Here is a 22,626-nt window from a genome sequence, read left to right on the forward strand (position 1 = left end):
TTTATTTTAATTTATTGTTTCTTTTGACATTACCACTTGCTCTGAGATTTCGTTCTCCAATTAATATTCTAGTACACTTGATGTTAAGTGCTGTGCAAAGTACTAGTGAATATTCTGTGTATTCTATTCTTATTCTTTAATGTCATTTCTGGTATACAGTATATTTAAATGAAATTGTTCTGTTCTTCTTATTAGTGGACTCATATTGTCTACATTTACCGGTTTATTAATTGATTGCTGACGTCAGTTTTAAAGGTTCAGTGCACTATACGTTATATTATGATTTTATATGAGCTCTATGATTGTTATGATGATTTTCTCCTTTGCGCAAAGGTTTTCAGGACTTTTTATGTACGTAGACGTGCGTTACATGAATTGTCATTATTCATTTATTACTTAAAAGTTTTTAGTGTCACATGCACATAATTCTGTTATGTGATTACTATGCCAGTTTTTCGCCTGTTTTTACAGGTTTCTTTCAGAATTAAATATTCTTTCTGGCAACTTTTCTTCAGGATTATATGCATGTGATATTGTTGAGAGATTATTATACCAGTTTTTCACTACCTATTATTTTTTTTTTTTCTGGCAACTTTTCCTCAGTGTTATATGCGAGTAACTCTGTTTTATGTTTATTATGCCAGTTTCTAACCGTTTTTACAGGTTTCATTCAGAATGTATTATTCTTGCTGGCAACATTTCTTCTGTTCAGGCTCTTGTTAGATGTTAATGTTTATATATATTTTTTTTTTCACTTTTAACTTTCTCATATTTTTGCTTCATTTGGTTCTACCTTTCACTACTTGGTTCATTGTTTCTCAACTACGCCAGTCTGTCCAATTGGTGTGTTTGCTGATTCCGTGAATTTTGTGTTCGGTGTCCATATTCTTATTTTCATTTTCTTCTTTTCCTTTAGGGAGAAGATGTGTTGTCTTTTGTATTTTCATTTGGTTTCTGTTCATTCTTCTTAGTTCTAATCTTGTTTGATTTTCTCTGTTGATTCTTCTTGCTTCTTATCTTGCTTGATTTTTCTTTGTTGATTCTTCTTGGTTTTGATCTTGCTTGATTTTCCACCTCTTAGAGGTTACTGTAATTTTTCTATTCATAACTTCTCTTGTTTCTTATCTGTTTAAACTTCCTCTATTTATTTCTTCTTTTGTCAACTGTTTTTATGATTGTGTTTGCCTTCTTCACTGTGTATGTATCCATTTCTACTCCCGTTTCTTCGTACCCTCCGTTCACTTTTTACATAACCCATTCCTACGTCTGTTTCTGTTTATCTTCCTTTTATCTGGTTATTATTTGTTGTTGCTTTGTTCACATCTTAACTTTTGGTTGCAATTGCAAAATGTATAAAAGGGGAAGATGTGTAGTGTTGGCTTTCTAGTTGTTTACCTATGTCATCAAATGGAATGTTACCACACAGGATGTCTGATTGGAATGTTATGTTCTGATGCTAGAGTCAGTTGGGAGCTGAGGATTGAGCTGACTGGTTACAGCTCCTGGTGGGGATTTACCTTGTAATTACTCTTACTATCTTGAACTACCACCTCATGCCAACTTAATTAATAAATACATCTTTCTACAAGAACCTACGTGACCTGACCTTCATTTAACATCACTACACCCGTGCAAACGTTATTACATAGGATTCAGAGGTCGGAGTTGTGTGATAATTATTACACCCTCACATTTTTCCCTTGATAAATTCTGGCATGTCAAACCTGCCAACATTTATTGGGAGGAAAGGCCTAGAGAAAAGGCAAAACGTGGAATTTGGTGTTAAAACAGATTCATCCTTATACCTAATTTTCCTTTTAATACCCTACATGGTAAAACCCTCACCCTGGGGTATTTACCAAGTGTAGTAAATGTTCCACCCTATTCCAACGAACCTATAAAGTGGGCCTTAGCGTGAAATTCTTTTAGGAGCTAAATTAAGCCACCATTTTCAATAAATAAATATACCACATAATAAATCAATCTGACACAAAAAGTTGTTCCTGAAAAAAACACAAGGTTAAGTGTAAGGGAAGGCAGGAGATCACAGGAATGGCTTACCAGCTCAATGAAGCCAATAACATAAATTAGCAAAGCAATGAAATCTTGGAGGTCCCGCAGAGTGTACACTCTGGTTGCTACGATTCAATTCTTTAGTGGAAATGCACCCAGTATTCCAGAAATGCATACATTGGGAAGGTGACTTCTTTAAAGAAGATGCAGGTAGTGAATAATGCTCCAAGGATTTTTTTTAGAGGGAAGGCAGCTTGTGTTTAGGAAGGTTCCTAATTCAAAGCAATGCTACTTATTCAGTGTACTGTTCTGTATGATGGAGGCTAGGGCTGCATGATTGTCTACTGTTTCAAAAGGTTCTTTGGAGGGAAATAAGGATCCCATTCTTTTACATTGTGTATTGGGAAAGTAAGTGGATGACGTTCACCTGGACTGAGATGTGTGGGTCATCCCCAGGCAGGCTAATGTTGAGTCCATCCTTCCTCCATTCCACTAGCGCCATAGGATAAGCCACAACTTCGCACAAGAAGATGGCATCCTGTCCAGTCTTGTTGACCTGGTTTCGGGGCGGGAGCTTGATTTCTGGCTCTGTAATAGGAAACACAAACAGTTCAGAAGACTCATGTAACATCAAACAGCAGAAATATGTGGGGTCCCTTGCTGAAATGCTGCAGGAGAGGACTGAAGTCAGTGAAAAAGCTGTAAGTGGACCACAATAAAGAATTAGCATCGACTACATTGCTCATGATTGAGAAATGTTTTTGTGGTTTGAGTAATAGGAGCCAAATGTGCGCACTCTGGATTGTCTAAACGTGGTCACAATTTGCACACTGACTTTTAACCAATATAGTGGTATTTCGAGAATTTACCTATGTACTAATAGGTTGGTTCGCAAAGTTCCCAATCATAGTGGGTTGCAATTCGACCTGCCTCATGAATATTAAGGAGGTGTTGCAAGTTGCAACCCACTACGATTTGCTGCCATCACAGAGATGGTGTCAGAAGACCACCATGTCTGATATTGCTTTTAAAGAAAGCAACTACTTTTTTTTAATACAGCCCATTTTCCAAAAAGGAAAGTTTTACTAACAAAGACTATGCAGTGGTCTCTGGGGACACTGCCTACTCGTAAAAAAGATTTTTTTTCAACTTACACGGAGGTGATGGGTTACCTTGGGAACTCCTTCCCATTTGTGAATGGGTTACCACCTCCGTGTGGCGCAGCGGCCAGGGTGCCTGATTCCGGACCATGGGGTTCACGGTTCGATCCCCAGCGGCAGGTCATCCCAGCACCATGTGACTCTGTGCAATAGCTTGCTTAATCTTCCCGAGGGCCCCCAATGCCAGGAAACCACTTCGGAGGTAGCTGTGCGCTTTACAAATTCAAGGGTATTATTATACTTGTGGTGTTGGTAAAATATGAATGTTTTGCAACCAGATTTCAGTCAGAAAGCATCAATACATTCCTTTGAGAATCACAGTTTGGAAGGTACGCCCCACAAAAATGCCCCTAAACACGTTCCTTTCAAATAGCAATTCAAAACAGTTTCCTAAACCTATTCTGCGAAATAGTAATCTATTATTTAGTATATAATAAAAACACATTTATTTGTCACAAAACCTGTGATTTACCAAATTGCAGAGTTTGTGAATAGTAAATTCATTCACAATTATGACCCTAAATTTCGAGAGGCTGTTGAAGACTTAAAAATGTGCACTACCAACTCTGTTTGGGTCCAAGTACCATAGTAGAGGTACTTTGGCTAAAGTGTGCACTGTACTGGTAGGTGTTCCAGGTCAGGATTAAGATTAATTAGCCGAGATGCATGGGAACTGCAGTCCTGGTAGAGTAATAGCGACTACAGGAATGAGGCATGTAGGCAGATCCTTGTGTGAACCCTAAAACTGGAGTGGCAGGAGATATTGAAGGTCAGAATTCAGGTGCATTGGCTCAACTCTGCCTTGTGTTCAAGAAGGTACCTGCAGGCCAGTATTATGGTGCACTGACAGAGCTTTCTGTTATGGTAACATGACTTAATGGGAGAAAGTGCAGCATTTAGGAAGGAGATGAGTCGATATAGCTGCGTGTGTGTTTTGTTGCCAGAATGGTGGGATGGAAGACATAATACATGAGGTGTAATTCCACAGCAGTGTGCTATTCCTGGTAATAGAAGAGTAGGAAAAGCTGCTGGTTGGGGTCAATTTGAAGAGCTGTCTGCATTTATCGGTGCGGTTATAGGAGACAACCTCCATTGCAGGGCTGCAGTGCATTAGCGGAGCTTAGTGGGTTTGGATCAGGTAAAGGGTTACGTAGACCAGGTCTGAGGTGTGCTGTCAGACCTCGTGGTGAATTTACGCAGCAAAGGAGACAGGCGCAATCCTGGTACTTCTACAAACACTACCAGTGTTTCCACTTATGGCTCAAAGAATTTTCAGCCAAACATTTTTTATGTAGACTATCATGAGTCTCATAAATAGTTTTTTGATCATCTTGCATTTATCAATTGAAGTTATTATGCTCTCAGGTTATATCATCATGTGAATTAATATGTGGTTCTAATCTGTATCATATTATCTTTTATGTGTATTTGGTCGTATATTGGAATTATTTACATGTGAATTGTATTTATGAATAGATATATATATATATTTTCTATCCCAAAAAAAACCAAAAACTTTTGACTTATAAAATAGAATATTTTTGCATATTTTTGTATGTTAGTTTCTATGAGTTGTATTATAGTCCTGTGAGTCTAGAGTTTATATGCTTGTCTATATAAAGAAATCAGTACTGTGCCCGGTACAATATATTTTTTAAATAAGCAATTCTGGTAATAAACACTATTATGATCAAACAGCATACAGACCAATAAATACTAAAGGGAACGCATTAGTTAAAAGAAGCAAACAAACTCACAAAGAGTAGAGATGAACCAGTCTATGTGAATCCAACAGTCTAGGTCTGATGGTCGGGAGATGATGTCCTAGGAGGCCGAACAGGCTTGAACACTTTGATGAGAAGTCAAAGGGACCTAGAATACTACTGTTTTTCAGCTAGGGACATGTGTATTGCCAGAACAGTGCCTTTCTCTTTTGTTGGCTCTGTCTTGCGGGCTCCATATTCCCTCTGTTTACTCCACAGAGGAATCCGCCAAGTGAATCACAGTTGCCTCCACACATGCGTCATTAGCATGGGAAACCCTTTAGAAGCTCCCTTAGATGCATGTATTCTCCGCAGTGTTCCTTCCTTTCAGTAAAGTCAGACGAGCATGCACTGCTGTTACTCACAGTTTCTTACTGGGACAAAGCCTTGCTGCAATAGCTTCTGTGTTGTCTAATATTTCATTTATCTTGATAGCTATCAGTCTGTTATTTAACGTAAGTTATGTTTAGATGTCATCAGATTGCCATGCTTTCTTTGTGTTAAGTCGTGCCTTTTACACACAGAACTAGATGCAAGATTTGTTGCTGCAGGTTATGTGTATTTATACTCATGATCAGCTTTAAAGTATCGTACTGCCCCACCAGCATTTAAAAGTTGGTTTTGACACCAGTGGGATGTGCTATGTCAAACAAGTCTGGGATAAGGCAAGGATAGAAAGGAAGTTATGGCAGACCTTGTGACGGTGGTAAGAATTAAATAGCAAGGGAACTACAGTACATGCAAGGATACCTTGCCGAGCTTCTTTAGAGCTAGTTTTCAGTATCTTCTTTTTATGCACCATCTTTATAAAGCATAGCAAATGTCTATATGCATGCCAGAATTGTTAAAAATAAAATAACAATGATGAATTAAAGTCTATAAATTAATGAAAACAAATTATCCAAATGATATTCTCAATTATCGCAAGTCTTCGTGTTTTTGAGAAAGCAGTAGAGGTAAAGAGTGGTGAATAGGAAGGGGTGTTTTGCTTATGTGGTGAGAAAATCATGGCTGTGTGAGGAAATTGTTGGAAATAAGGGGTTCAAGCTGTTATGATGTCTTTCAAGGACAACAATTTCCCAAACCTACTACCATAAAGAATGGTAACAATGTTGTAACTAAATGGACCACATCAGTACATGTTCATTTGTATGTGTTTGCATTTTTGGAAATATGCACCATTTGTTGATTTACTCACAATCTATTTGTTTGATAGAGTGACCTGGTAAATGTCTACCTTCATTCCATCATTCAATCTAGAGTGTGATTGGCACCTCATTGCAAGGGGTAGCGCAAAATATTGATTCCCTTTTTCCTGATATAGATATGGATCTCTGCAAAAGGTATTTAGAGGATGAAATTGTTGGGACGTTAGATCCAATTAAAACCCCGGTAGTACCTGCTCCAACAGGGCTCTTATTATACAGCAGTACGCCTTCTAACAATTCCCACCTCACTTTGCCCCAGTTAAATATTTCTTTGAGTCCGCAGCTTAATATAACTAATACTGATCTTAACAGGTCTGTTAGGTATGATAATCCAGTTTCCGAATCATTGTTATCTCTTGAGCATCTGCTCTCTTCTATTCTTTCTCTTTTGGAAAAATTTGTTGGCGGTTCCGATTGTGTTTTGGAAACCGTGACCCAAATATTAAAGGTTCTTCTAAATAGTAAGTGGGGGAAGGATCCTAGTTCTTTTTTAGCGACTGTCCAATCCGGCTCTGACGTACTGAAGGCTACGTCGGAAGAGAACGTGATGATTGACCCGGACCAAACCGACCTAGTGGAGAATTCTTTGTCTATAGATAAAAAGAAGGTAGTAGCATCTCAGAAGAATTCCCCTATAAAGCTTTTGAAAGCGCCCAGAAATAATTGTGCTGTGGAGGGTGATTTGGAAATTGAATCTATGGGTGTCCTGGGAAAAGGAATGGGTCAAGATTTATTCCCTATTTTCAATCCTCTGGAAAAAGATGGAAAAGAGGAGGCGCCGGCGTTATCCGATAAGGGAAAGATAATGAACTCAAAAAAGAATGGTGGGAAAAGGAGGAAACAGTTACGTAGATTTGCGAAAAAGAGGCAGAGGAAAATTATTTTTGAAGACCACTCCATTATTATAGTTAATAATTCTCTTGAGGAAATTCGGGAGGATAAGACGCCTCATGAGATGCAGGTCTCAATAGATAAGGGAGATGTACCCCCACCCCTCCAAAATGCCCCTCCCTCCACCCCCATTCAGCCCACATTAGGCTCTACTTGTCCGACACTTGGGGGGTTTGCTAATATTGCCCCTCCTGTGGAGTTGATGAAACCCGTTGATCAAGTGTTGACTGTTCTTAACCCTCTCGCGAAGTCATTTCCTGTCTTTGCGGGAGGGGAAATAGACGCAATAAGGCCAACTGAGATAACTGAGGAGGAAAATATTGATACTCTCATCTTAGCTTTCTTCCCGCTATTTGATTCTGATTTTATTTTAAATAGATCCATGCTTCTCAAATGTTTTCAGGAGACGGAAAGCTTGAAATTGTTACAATCAAACGATATAGACTTAGTAAAAATTTTGAAAACAGACGTTGGGACCCTAACCAGAGTAAGATTTTACTCAAAACTTATTGTTAATCTTATTCTTCAAAAACCTGAAAGTTTTCAGTGTAGAGGGATTGATGTTATGCCTTTCTTGGTAAGACCTCAATTTAATAGATTAATGGGCAAGCATTTGTCTTCTCAGGCTTTAGTTGGAAATAAGGTCTATCCCTCTGAATTTGAAGACCTAAAAATCAGTATTGCAAAAAAACGTGCGGCATGTGGTGTATTTAAATCCCCCTCTCTCTTACTCTCAAAGTGTTGTAGCAGAGGAGTGGCGTCAATGGAATTGGTTGCCTGTCGTCCTATCGAGTAAATCTACCTATAATTTCCATCCGCAACCTTATCTTTAACAAAGATCTCAGAATTTTATCCTGGAATGCTGCAAGAATACGAAATAGCCCTGAAAAACTACTATTTCTACTCTCATTAGAGTTTAGTGTAATATGTCTCCAAGACACTTGGTGCATAGAGAAATTCCCTATGGGAAAAGATTATTTCGTTTTGGAAGGTAGAGCTAGTCCCTCAAGGAGAAGTCATGCGAAAGGGGGAATAGCATGCCTCTTGCCTACTAAGATAAAATGGAATTTTACCCATTTTTTAGATCCTAGTAACCTTTTTCAAGCAGTTATGTTATTTAACTCTGCTAACTCTGAAAGCAAACCTATTGTTTTGATAAATGTTTACATCCCACCGGATGTCTGTTACAATGAAACTTTAAATAGGGTTTTTTTATACATTAAAACATTTCTGGAAAGTGATTCCCCTCCCCACATAATTTTATTAGGGGATTTTAATTGTAAAATCTCTAACTTAAGTTTGGAGATTTTTAGAAATAAACATAAAGAGGAATCTTTACAGATTCCCCAAACCCATTTTCCCAGGAACATTAAGACAACTAAGAGAGGGAAAATGCTTCTTGAAGAACTTTCTGAAATTTATGGAATTATAGTAAATGGTAGGCTTCCCTCCGATACTCCCGCAAATTCTACGCATAAGTGTAATAATGGTGAATCTATTTTAGATTACGTGGTGGTGGATACTCCAACTTTTTCTCTTCTTAAAGACCTTATGGTCACTCATGCAACTTACAGTGACCATAAAATAATAACACTCTTTATAGAGGTAAATCCTCCTCCCACGAATCATTGGCCCTTGGACAGTAATCCGGTCAGCTTTGGAGTTCAAACCGGAAGATGTTTTTGGAATTTTAAGGCAATTAGGGGTATTGAGAGCCTCCTAGATATCGCAGTGAATGATCTGATCAATTGGAAGGGTTCTGAGTTAATATGCTTTGCTGCCTTCTTGAGCAAGGTGTTATTGGTTGCAAAAAACAGTTAAAAAAAGAACAAACTAAAAAACTTCCTAGTTCCCTCCGGTTACTCAATTTAGAAATAAATAGACTTGTAAGAGAACAATATCTGAGTCACTGTCCTCTATGATACCATAGATTGGCTTTATTAAAAAGGAGGAGGAAAAGGCTGAAAATCAAATTAAAAAAGGAAAGCGAGGACTCAGTATGGATTAAACTACGGGAGGCTGCCTTCAGCGGCCAAGCTAGACTATTCTGGTCGCTCATTGGGGAAGGTTGTGGTGTAAGATCTAGATCCTTACCAGTCCCGATTGAAGAACAAAAATGGGTAGAATACATCTTGACTTTGTATGCCGGAAATGGAACGGTAGTCGTTCGCGAGAGAACGAAAGAGAATAATCCCGGCTTTGTCCCGTCTTCCGAAAGGATTATTGAACTGGCTATTAAGGGCATGCGTTCGTCGGGAGCTATGGGCCCGGACGAGTTACCTATCTCTGTTTTAAAACAAAATAGTGTTACCTGGAGTAAGATTCTCTTCCCTGTGTTTAAGTTTTGTTTTTTGCACAACATGATTCTTCCCTCCTGGAAGGGTAGCATACTGGTTCCCCTGCATAAGAAGGGAGACAGAAATGCTCCCCAAAATTACCGTCAAATTGCCCTTTTGGATGCTATTGGCAAAGTTTTTGCTAAATGCCTTTTGCACTTAGTTAATGATTGGGTAGTGGAGAATAATATACTGCCCCTTGAGCAGACGGGGTTTCGGCAAAGGCATGGCACCATGGACAATTTGACCGCCATGCAAGTTTTATCAGAGAAATACATCCAGATCCGGGGAGGGAGAATCTATACAGCATTCATAGATTTCTCCACAGCATTTGACAAAGTTGATCGTCCCCTGCTGTGGAGAAAACTATCGGACCTAGGTATGCCAGCTGAGCTCTTGGACTTGGTCCGAGAGCTTTATTCCGATACATGGTGTAGAGTGCTTTTGGGAGGGGAAAGAGGCCTCTCTCAAGCTATCCCGTCTGCCAATGGGTTGAAACAAAGCTGCCTGTTGTCCCCATTACTGTTTTCCTTATACCTATCAGATCTTCCCCAGATTTTATCGTCAAGTGATGGTATTGCCCCAGTACTGGGGGGCAAACCAATAGTATGTCTGTTATATGCAGATGATATACTAATTTTGGACTTGACCCCTAGTGGATTGAATAATCGTTTGCAAGCACTCCACGGATTTGCAGAGACACACCATCTAAGAATGAATGTGTCCAAGAGTAAAGTTATGTACATTGTAGGAAGGAAAAAGCCAAAATATGGGAGTTTCTCCTGGAATATAGGGGGTCATGGATTAGAAGTGGTTCAATCCTATGTTTTTCAGGGGAAAATAATTTCTAGTACGTTAAGTGACAAGGCCCATATAGCTAATAACATTCGGAAGGCAATGGCTCATGGGAAGGGGCTAAACACCCTTTATAGATCTACTGGCCAGAGACATTTTGCTTATTTGTTGGAGGTCTTTAGAGCTAAAGTCCCCGCCTCCCTACTATATGGTATAGAATTACTTGAAGTGGGGAAATGGGGTTTCCTGGACACCACGGAAGGAAAGATTCTACGGAACTTGTGCATGGTTAATGCCGCTTGTAATATAGCGGCTCTTAGGCTGGAATTTGGCATACGAAGTGCTTGGTTCCAGGGCCTTGTGGAGGAAGTACGGTGGGTTTTCAGTTTGGCAAAGGGTGAACCAGGCACCTTAAGATATTTGATCCAAAAAGAACTTCTTGGAACCCTAAAAGAGTACTGCTTAATTATAAAGCAGTTGATCTCTTGAAATTAGATGAATCAACTCTTTTTTCTCTATCTGCATACCAGTTAAAATCGACGTTAAAACTGGCTTCATGGAAACTAAGCTTTGTAATGGATAGAGAGCCTCTCATTGTAAAGAGAGGTCCACTACCAGTTATTAATTCCTATCAAATTAGGATTATTCAACCTTATGTTTCCTGGAATCTTCCCCATGGGGTACGTCGTTTTTTGTTCCTTCTGAGGCAGGATCTACTTCCTTTAAATAATTTATTGTCAAGATGCTATGGCTCATCGGTAATGTGTAATTTTTGTAATAACTCAAAACAGGATGGTAAACATGTATTATTTGTATGTCCGGCTTTAAAACAGCACCGTCTTAAATGGTTGAGACCTACTTGTTTAAGACTAAGTATCTTGTCTGCACCTGCTTTCCTAGATGCTATTTGTAATCCGCCAAATGAGAGGTTTTGTTGTATAATTTTTAACTTTTTAAAAAGTTTTTTAGATATATATTAGTTTCCTTTTCTGTATTACTTCTTCTTTTTGCCATATTTGCTGAAAATTGTATACATTTCATTGTTTGGTGATTTTATGTGGACCTCTGTTATGAGTTCCAAAACATAAATAAATAAACTTGAAACTAGAGTGTGATTGGGTGCCATTTGTGACAAGCCCAGCATCTTGCAAATGCTTTTTTCCTAGCAGGTGTATCTAGAAGTGATCTTCCTGTGGCTGCAATATTCGCCAACTAGATCATCCTATGCAACCATTTGTTCTCCTAAGCCTTTGACAAAATGAAGTACCTCTAGGCCTTACAGATCTTTCACAGTGATAAAATAAAATAATTTAATGTACCCAAGATCAATCTATAGGGAACATTTGTCCCAATCTGAAGATAACTACCAAACTATACTGGATGCATATAAACGTTATTATGATTAAGAACATTTGACGGTGAAGCTTTCTATGTTCTGATGAAGACCGTGAAAATATAATTTTGGGTTCAAATAACACTGCTGATGCTTTACAGTACTGTAATCACATAAATAAGAGTTATTGATATTGCAACACATAACCAAGGAGATTTAAATTGAATGATAATAATCGTTTGAGTGAACAGATCAGAATGGGTGATATAATGATAAAATGTTGTGATTCCAGCTGCCGGCATCCCTTTAATGCAAGCATTACATAAAGGATGATGTGCAAATTTAAATGTATGCATTTTTAATACGTTTAGATGAGTTTTGGTGAAAGTATTTTCCATGTAAATTTGTTTAAACAAATGTCTGGCGATTTCTCTCTTAGTGCCCGGTGACAACCCATTTCTTAAAAATTCAATTGAATGGGTGAGGGATTAACTAAGATTGATTGTTAAACAGTCTACGACCCTTTGCATATGTTCACTGTTTCTTATATAATGATTGTTGTCGTTCTTGGGAGACAATTGTAAATTGACCTACCATGATCTCTGTTCTACTTTGGTTATTCTTGCTTTCAAACTATTTTTGATTGAATGGCTTTTAGGAAAACCTATCACAAGTAACACCATTGGTTGATTTTGATAATTTACCTGGCACTACCATAGACAGTAGGACATGTTGACTTATACCTATTATGGTGAAAGTAATGTTATACATCCCAAAAATTCTAATTAGTGTTGACCAAATTAGCAATACTTACTGAATGTTCCACATATACCACATATATGTTTGACCATAGTATTTAGAGAATAGACAATGACTGTTCTTTATCGCTACAGTCTTCATTACCTAACAAACAGCTACCAATTATTAAAACCAGACCAGCGATGAAATAACTCCCCGTGTTAGAAGTCAGCATTTAGCACACTATATAAATGAAATTGCTTTTAAACGGTTCAGTGTACCTCTCTTTTGTAACCGAGAAATTAAATAAAGAGAACTCAATGGTATGAAACTGGAAATATTTAACTTCCCCATTGAAATATATCAGTCTGAGTGCAATTTTAAAGCAGAAATACATATTAAGTGATCAATGCTAGGCTTACAAATATGGACTTTCCTTCAAGCTGAAAGACATAATGATTAAGTGGGCATTATAAATGCAGCCATCTGTGTCAATGTAATTCATCTACAATAGTCACCACAGTATAAAAAACATCTTGCATATTGTTTGTGGCTTCTCACAAATCGCTTTTAATTTGAAGTTCGGATTTTCCTAGTGAGAAGTAGAAAAAAATGGTAATTTTATTGACGCCACTGCAACATGGATTTTCCTTCAGAAAAAAGCCTGTAAGAGTAATAAAGGAAACACTTTTCAGAAACTGCATTGCCCACACATTCTAAGTCTATGTGTGGGTCAGCTCCCAGCCATTTGGTGTAAAGTGTTGATAAGAAACAAAAAAAATCCCAAAAGACCTCTTATTTTTACAATTTTCCAATGGTCAGTTTCGATTAACCAAAAACTTCAATAAGAAAAGTCTAAAGAAGATTTCCTTGATGAAGAATGGTAAAAGTGAACAAAACGTCCTACTCTCTGAAGTCTCAGATTAGCCATCAGTCAACATAGTTTACCAACAATGAACAATGTAGCACTGAAGACGTAGACATCTTGTGTTCATAGGACATAACACCAGACAGTGGATTAAAAAGTGCTGAAATAAATGCAATTCAGTTAGACAGCATTGCACAATGGAGTGGAAAACCTACATCTTAGTGCATTTGATATAATCTAGTCTTATAGTTAGCTGCCGGGTGCTATACTGGTTGTTAAAGGCCCTTAACCCAAGTTATAGGCCCAATTTAAAGCCGAGGGCCTTTAACTTGATTACCGCAGCAAATATTCCTCTGCAGTGTGGGCGTTCTGAAGGGTGGGTGAGGCTGCGTCGGCCAACGGTCGTTCGCAGCACCAGGGAGGGAGTGCTCCCGTCGGCCGACGGGAGCATGGAACGAACTAACCAGGGAGATGGCCTTTAACAACCAGTACAGCCCAAGGTAGAAGGAGACTATATGGTTATTAGACAGGGGCGGCTCCTCCATTATGGAGCATTGCCCCCCCTGCTGAAAGCCAGCAAAGGAAAAACATATATGAGCTGAATTTTATCTGCATGGATACCTCCTCCATGGACCCGACTGAGGACAGCGTCAGGAGCCCTGGTTCGCCGACCATCCAGGGCTATGACTCAACGGCCCTTCTCGCACTGAACCCCGGAAGAAACGACCTCTGTCAGCTGGCCATGCCGAACAAAACCTGCGGCCATTTTCTCCTGCCGCCACTGCCAACAGATCTTCACCACCGCCCCCGCCACAAACGCCGCTGATGCCCTGAGGTGCATCCTCCTCAACATGCGCTCCCTGCACAGACACGTCGCACTGATCTGGAACCTCCTAGACACCCTCTCACCAGACATCGCCTTCTTTACAGAAACCTGGACCAACGCCTCCTCCCCACGACATTGCCATCGCCATCCCAGACGGTTACAAAACCCAGAGGAAGGACCACCCCAACCACCCGGGAGGACTCGCCATCACACACAAAAACTCCCTCCGCATATGGATGAGGCTATGATGGCGGGAAGGGCGGTATACACACACCGTGGATGCCTCCGCAAATGGGAGAGGGTGTCGGGAGCATGGAAAAAATTCAGGGGTTTTCTCTATGACCCGCCCATGAAGGACAAGGACGATGTGTCAGAGTGAGGGGGAGGGCGGGGTGAAGGAGTTACGCAATATGTCAGCAGTATCCACTAGAATGCTAGAATGTATCATGTCTTAGTAATGTGTGTACTGTCGCCAACATTTGTTATGATACACATTGTTAAATGTAGATGCATGTAATTTTATTATGCCCTAATTTTCTTTTATCAATCAAATTTTTTTTGTTTTTTTTAAACTCCCTCCGCCTCTCCACCTCGAGCGACGCCCGCTCCGCCACTGAACCCCTACATTTCCTGGTCCAGACCAGTACCAACTCCACAGTCCGCGGCACCCTCGCCTACAGACCCTCCGGTCCCAGGGCCCTTTTTGCCGACATCATCACTGACCTCATAGTACCCCACGCCATCGCCTCCATAGACTACATACTCATCGTAGACCTGATCTTCCACCTCAACAACCCCAGCGACCCCAACTCCACAACCCTTCTGGACAACCTCGCCAACTTTAAACTGAAACAACTCATCATCACACCCACCCAGAAGGCAGGACACACCCTCGAACCCATTTTCGCAGGAGGAAACAGCACCCACTTCAGCCACACCATGCAACCCCCATTGACTGACGACCACTGAGTACACTTCCTCGTCGACAAACCCAAGCATGCCCAAACCAGCTCCATGCCCTCCGCAAAGGAACTGGAGCAGAGTCACTGAGTAGCTGCTCAACTCCATCCTTAACGGCATCACCCCCACTGCCGCAACAAATGCCAACCTCGCAGCCAGGGAACTTCACATATGGATCTCCAACTGCACAGACAAACCCGTCCTGCTACGTAACTCCGACAGACAGCGCCCCAGGAAAGCCACCTGGTTTACTGCCAAACTCCAAGAAGCCAGACAGACCTGCAGACACCTGAAGAACAATTGGAGAAATTGCAAGACACCTGAAAACTACAGCACCCACAAGAACGCCATGACGGAATACAATCAACGCATAAAATCCACCAAAAGAACCTTCATCCACAACAAAATCCTCACCAACTCTAGCTACTCCAAGGAACTCTTCAGCATCATCCAGGAATTCACCAAGCCCCCCCAGCGAAACCAAGGACATCACCCCCTCCCAGGACCTCTGCGACAAGTTTGGAACTTACTTCCATATGAAAATAAAGAACCTCTAGGACAACTTCAACGACCAAACAACTGACTCTGCTATCACCTCGCCCTCTGGCAACACCAGCCAGCCAACCATCTCCTCCTGGGCACTGGTCATGACCGAAGAGACCACAGTAACCATGAAAGTCATCTACTTAGGGGCCCCCACAGACCCCTGTCCCACCCACATCTACCACAGGGCCACCACCACCATTGCACCAGAACTACAACACACATTCAACGCCACCTTCAAGACCGGCACCTTCCCCGGCGATTGGACATGCGCAAAAGTCAGGCCCCTTCTTAAGAAGCCCTCAGCAGTTCCCACGGACCTCAAGAACTACCGGTGCATCTCTCTCCTCCCCTTCACAGCGAAAGTCGCTGACAAGACTGTCAACGCACAGCTAACAAGGTTCATCGAAGACAACTCCATCCTCAACCCCTCCAAATCCGGATTCCACTGCAACCCCATTACCGGGACCACCCTACTCGTCGCCACAGATGACATCCGCCCCCTCCTCAACCAAGGCCACACCGCAGCCCTGATCCTACTCGACCTGTCAGCAGCATTTAACGCCATCTCCCACTGCACACCCGCCACCAGACTACATGACACCGGCATATAAGGAACCACCCTCATCTGGAGCCACTTGTTCCTCACCAGCAGAAACCAAAGAATCGGGCTATCACCCTCCTCTCCAAACCCACAAAAATCAACTGCGGAGTGCCCCAGGGATCATCACTCAGCCCAACCCTCTTCAACATCTACATGGCCCCCCTCACCGCCATTGTCAGACAGCAAGGCCTCAGCATAGTATCCTACGTCACCGACACCCAACTCGGAGAAAACAGAAGTCCTCGTCCTCGGAACCACCCCATCAGCATGGAACAACACCTGGTGGATCACCACCCTCAGCAGCCCTCCAAACCCCACAGCCCACTCCAAAAACCTCAGCATTGCACTCGACTCCTCCCTCTCCATGAATGGACAGATCAACGCCGTTGCCTCCAGCTGCTTCAACACCCTACACATTCTCCGTAAGACCTTCAAATGGATCCCCCCAGAGTCAAGGAAGACAGTCACACACGCACTAATAACCAGCAGACTGGACTACAGAAACGCCCTCTACGCCCGCATCGACAACTCTCTACTCCGCAAGCTTTAGACGATACAAAACACCGCAGCCAGACTCGTCCTCAGCATCCCTAGACACAAGCACATCAGCCAAAACCTATGGAACCTCCACTGGCTCCAGGTCGAGAAGAGAGTCACTTGCAAGATACTCAACCAGGCCTTCAAATACCTCCACAACACCGGACCTCAATACCTCAACCAGAGAATCGTACCCAAAAGAAACCTCCAATCCACCAACCTCGCCTTCGCCAAAACCCCTTGCACCGCAGAACCAGGACAGGGGAAAGAGCCTTCTTCTACATCGCGGCCAAGACCTGGAAAGAGATCCCGATCAACATAAGACGTGCCACCTCGCAGAACACCTTCAGAAAGGCCCTTAGGACCTGGCTCTTCGACTGAACGGAACTGCTGACACACCACAGCACCTTGAGACCCACCCTTATTGATTGATTGATTTTGAAAAACACTCTAATGCATGTGGGCCATGTCTGTGCTATATATTATTGCATACAGAAATAAAAGTATATATATATATATGTATATATTTCTGAAAGTGTTCCCCACTCGATAAATCAGAGGAAACACAAAAGACTCGCACTCCAGGGTCCGTGTGAAAATTCGTTTATTGGCGACGCGTTTCGACCAGACGGTCTTCTTCGTTAGCCAGTCACATAAACTCTCAATCACCATTTTAAAGTGCACAAAGGAAGTAGTGGAAATCGACATAGGAGCACATCCTGAGACAAACTACAAATGAGTTAGAAAAAAGACTCTGTGGTACAACTGCTTTCGAACTTGTGCTTGGTAATTAAAGGACATTTCATATTTACAAAGCAAATTCAAAGTATATCACATAATACAAATAAAATTAGAATTGATTAAATTATTTCAATTACGATTTGGCCAAGTGGCCTCATTTAAATACGTTGGAAGCAGTAGGTGTCAAGTCCATACAATTGCACAATAAATAGTCAAAGATCAACATAAATGTAGGCCCAGTTGCCTTGTTCAACCTCTCGGAAGGAAATGCCCTATTACAGATTACATTCAGAAATTCAGTTTCTCAGAGAGAGAAAGATAAGGTATGTATCCTGACCAGGTGGCCATATGACCTAAATATAGGGATTTTCGTCTCAATGGCGCTAGTGCTATAACAATTATCGTGTACAATTTCTCAATCTTACCAAGAGACATATTATTAAGTTTCATACGTCATGGCTGGTGGTGCTACGTCAAGGGGAGAGAGGGGGTTGCTGGGGGAATAAAGCGAATCCGTAGATATAGCTTGATTAAAACCAGTAGTGCTAAAATAAATCTTTTAGCACTGTGATTAGTGCAAAAAGTGAACCCTATACTATCTGTAGACAGCCTATTCAGACCTACATCAAAGAGTATAGTTGTGGGTGTGATTGTGCAGTGAAAAAGGGGAGTACAGGTTGTGTGCAAAAAAGGAAAGGGGGAATATAACCAAAAAGTGAGATGGTGGTGGGTTCTTCGCAGACTGCGTACTACCCCACGTGAGGGACCGGGTCGGTTGTCCCGAGTTCGTCTTGTCTAAGCTATACTGTGAAGCTCCTGACTCCACAGCTATCATCAGAGAGAGCCCTCTCCAATGAGATAGTGTGGTATAGGAAGTTGCAAACACAACAGCTGGGGGTGGAGGCAGGAAGAGGGTTAGGTGCAGAGGTTAGGTAAGATAGTTTCATGGCCTAACATAAGGTCTTCAGCCAATATGCACATGTAATTCCTCATCCTCATTCATGCCAAAGGGGTTTCTTGAATCCAGACGGATGACGTACTGGGATTCCAGGACTCGTAACTGCTTTAGTCTGTTACCCTCTCTCGGATTTGCAGGAATTCTGTAAATACCAAAGAAAGAGAAATGATTAATATCACTATCATGAAAACGCATCCAGCGGCGTGCAGTAGCATAGCTCATATCAGCATTCTTGATAGCCCTCATGTGTTTCAATATCCGTTTTTTTTATTGGGAAGATGGTGCTCCCAATATAAAACACACACGGAAATACAATCACATATACACAAACATCTGTGTTGCAATTCATACATTTCCCAATTTGTTCACTCCTGCCTGTAGGAAGGGGATATAATTTGACATTCTTGCTGGTGACACAGGCTTTGCATTTGCCACATTTGTAAAAACCTTTCTGTTCCTTGAGCCAAGTCTTTTTCTTCTTGGGTGCCTCAAAATAGCTCCTCACTAACATGTCTCTCAAAGATCGTGCCTTCCTGTACATTATCTGGGGTTGTCTGTTAATCGTTTTACCTATGACAGGATCACTCTTGACAATGTGCCAGTGTCTCTTTAGTATCTCACGTACTCTGCCTGCTTCTACATTGTAGGTGGTTATTACCCTGACATTGTTGGATTTAAGGTTCACTGTGGTTCTCCCTATCCTCTTGATCAAGAGTGCCTCTCTATTCCTGGCTTTAGCTTTTTCTTTTGCCGCCAGCAGTACCTGGTCGGAATAGCCCCTAGCCTTGAATCTTCTGGTCATGGTGGCCTGTTCCTTCTCAAATGCTGTCTCTGAGCTGCAGTTACGCTTTGCCCTCAGGAATTCCCCATAGGGGATGCTATCCTTAAGACTATTGGGATGGTGACTTCTAGCATGTAGGATGCTGTTGCCTGAGGTGGGTTTCCTGTATAAGCTAGTTTGTATGGCTCCCTCCTCAATTTTGACTGTTACATCTAGGAAGTCCATTTCTGTCTGGTCTGTCTTGCTGGTAAATTTCAGATTGACCTCATTCCTATTGAGGGAGGCAAGGAATTTGTTCAATTCTAACTTGGAACCATCCCAGTATATATATATATATGTATATATATGTATATGTATATATATGTATATGTATATATATATATATATATATATATATATATATATATATATATATATATATATATATATATATATATATATATATATATATGTATATATATATATATATGTATATATATACATGTATGTATGTGTATATATATATATATATGGAGAAATTAATTAAACGTGAGCAGGCCAAGTGGTGGGAGCACCGCTCTTTGAGTAGATATCTGGAAGTGAATCGAATACCGAGGGGGCTGCGAGTACTGCTGGCCCCTAGCTACGACCAACCAGACCCGGAGATGCTCAGAGAGTGGGCGGAGTGCAATTTGGAGTTTTCGAGGAGACTAGTGCAAATACTAGTTCGTTATGCTGAGTCGGACCGCATGAAAATTCAAAATCAAATTGATGCGTTAAAGCTCGAGATTGAGGAGCTAAGTACCGACAAATTGGCAGAAAGCACCAAACTCCGAGAAGAAATGATGGTCCGTGTCCAGAAGGAGGAGGACATCATTATAAAGCGGAAACAATATAAGTTTCAGCGGGACAAAACAGACTATCTGGAAGGTCGCATATTTACGTTTGCGCGGAAATATGACGCCAGGAAAGCGTCCCAGCCATCAAAAAGCACAGCACCTCCCAAAGAACAAGGAGCTCAACGGGCCACATCATCGGCCAGTTCATCAAATGCAGATCTAAGTTCTAATATAGACAGCGGCTCTGAATACGAAGGAGGTAGAACCCGGTCGGGGTTGGGGTTTACCCGGTTCACGATGGCGCAGGAGATGAAAATGGTGAACCAGGACAACAGGGATATATTACGCCCCAGAGTCGACCGCCAAAAGGCAGCAAAAACCCCAGCGCCAAACGACGACAGCGCCGAAAAGCCAGAGCAGGACGATGCTCCAAAACGCAAACCTTACAAAAAGCAGTGGAGCAAAAAGAAGAAGCAACCATAGAACAAACAGGTGTGTCTAATTTTTCTATCATTAATCTAACTTCCTTGCAACTCTCAGATTCCGAACTTAAAACATTATCTATGGGCTTATCTTTTTGTCCGCCTCGAAATTTTAATTATGCGGACACCAGAATTGACTTGTTTAAATTCACAAGGAAACTAAAATTGCAAAAACACTTTGTGAATAATAAGCCCAGGAATCAGGAGGTTAGAACTGACAATAACACCACTAATAGCCCAACATTAATTGTTCATGATTTGCCACTCGTTCAAGATATGGAGAGCCTAAGACAAGAACAGTTTCTGACACAACAAACGGATGTTGATAGTGCTTCCCAATCTGGCAACACAATGGGTAACGTCACCAAATTCAAGCCAAAATCTACATATACTCCACAGATGTTGCACGATAATTTAGATATCTTCCAGGAGGCCATAGTAAAAGATATCAAGACACTGTACTCACAGACATTGAGGAACAATAAATACAGAAATAACTGTAACAAAAAATACACTGATTTAGTGGCAAAGATCCAAAAGGCTGGCAATGTGATTGTCCGTCAATCAGACAAGGGGGGCAACATTGTTTTGTGGGCAAGGGACTTGTACTTAGAAGAGGCGACTGCCCAGTTGAATGATATCTCCTGCTACAGACATTGTGATCTGGCGGTCATTAAGGATGCCCAAAGTACATTCTATTCATTGCTCATGGGATGGCGGTCATCAGGTCTCATAAGCATGGATGAACTTAAATATCTAAAAAATGATTTTCCCATTATGCCGGTCCTCTACCTGATCCCCAAGATCCACAAGAACTCGCAGAAACCCCCCGGAAGACCTATTATCTCTGCATGTTGGGGTTTGCTAGAGAATACTACAATCTACGTGGATTCATACTTGCAGGAACATGTATTAGGATTACCCTCTTATGTCCAAGACTCCAGTGACTTTTTAAGAAAGCTAAGCACTGTTGATTGGGATCCATCATACCTGCTTGTAACACTTGATGTTTCTGCCCTATATACCAGCATCATCCATGTGGATGGTCTCAGGGCAGTGGCCCATTACTTGGGGTTCCGTCCGATTGTTCTGGCAGAACATAACAAAATGCTGTTATCGATGATAAAATTCTGTTTGAATAACAATTACTTTATGTTTAATAAACAGTATTTCCAGCAGATCAGGGGTGTAGCCATGGGGGCCTGTTTTTCTCCCAGTTACGCCTGTCTCCATATGGGGTACTGGGAGAGGCAGGTCCTCAGTGGCGAACACTCTGAGATCTGTAGGAATCACATTGTTCGGTGGTTCAGATACATCGATGATGTGTGCATGATCTGGAAAGGAACCACCGAACAGGCCACAGAATTTATCGACAGGTTAAACGTGAACAATTACAACTTGTCATTTACCTCCGATATCAGCAGTACACATGCCACCTTTTTGGATGTTGCCATAGAAATCATCAATGGAGAAATTCAAACATCTCTGTTCAGAAAGCCCACGGCTGGCAACACTGTGCTTCATGCACAGAGCCACCACCCTCCTCATCTGATCCGCAGCATCCCCTACGGGGAAATGCTGCGGATCAGAAGAGCATGCAGCACAGAAGCACAGAATCAGAAAGCCCAGGAAGAGTGTAAACAACGATTTCTGGCTCGAGGATATGACGAAAAGGTGATCCTGGCTGCCATCAGGAAAGCCAATGCCATACCCCGTTCTGAAGCCCTGGTTCATAGGGGGACACGCAATTCCACCATAACCCCAACACAACAACCTGCTAGACTCATTTGGGCCTTTAACAACCAGCATGGTGCGTTACGAAAAATTGTAAATAGGCATTGGGGTCTGGTTAAATGCGATCCCATTATAGGCAAAGATATGCCCACGAAACCAGCAATTACGTACAGAAAAGCCTTTTCCTTACAGGACGCACTAGTAAAATCAAGCCCTGAGTTGGTAAATAAACAAGATTGGTTGGCTGGGAGCAGAGGCTTCAGAAAATGTTCTTCGTGCAAAGCTTGCATTCAGGGGGTGAATAAGACCGAGTATTGCATTCCATTTTCAGACACCCCATGTAAAATCAAGAAAAAAATCACGTGCAAAAGTGAATTCTGTGTTTATGTTTTGGGATGCCCATGTGGCCTCCGTTACGTGGGCAGTTCCAAATTACAGGTGCATAAAAGGGTCCTTCAGCATCTACGGGCCATAAAGTCTAACGACCCAGCATACCCGGTCGCTAGGCATTTCAGAGAGAAGCACAACAGCAACAGC

At 41.6% G+C, this 22,626-nt stretch overlaps 1 protein-coding gene across 1 annotated transcript in view; it reads right to left on the minus strand.

Annotated features, from left to right (window-relative positions):
• The window catches only part of LOC147683172 (kazal-type serine protease inhibitor domain-containing protein 1-like), a 268,775-nt gene that overhangs the window by 88,258 nt on the left and 157,891 nt on the right, over positions 1 to 22,626 (minus strand). The window contains exon 2 of the mRNA XM_086943665.1: positions 2,441 to 2,601. Within this exon, the coding sequence (XP_086799791.1) occupies positions 2,441 to 2,601 (161 nt within the window). The remainder of the gene's footprint in view (positions 1 to 2,440; positions 2,602 to 22,626) is intronic.

The sequence above is a fragment of the Lissotriton vulgaris genome, chromosome 11 (genome assembly GCF_964263255.1).
Source record: "Lissotriton vulgaris chromosome 11, aLisVul1.2, whole genome shotgun sequence".
NCBI classification, from domain to species: Eukaryota; Metazoa; Chordata; class Amphibia; order Caudata; family Salamandridae; genus Lissotriton; species Lissotriton vulgaris.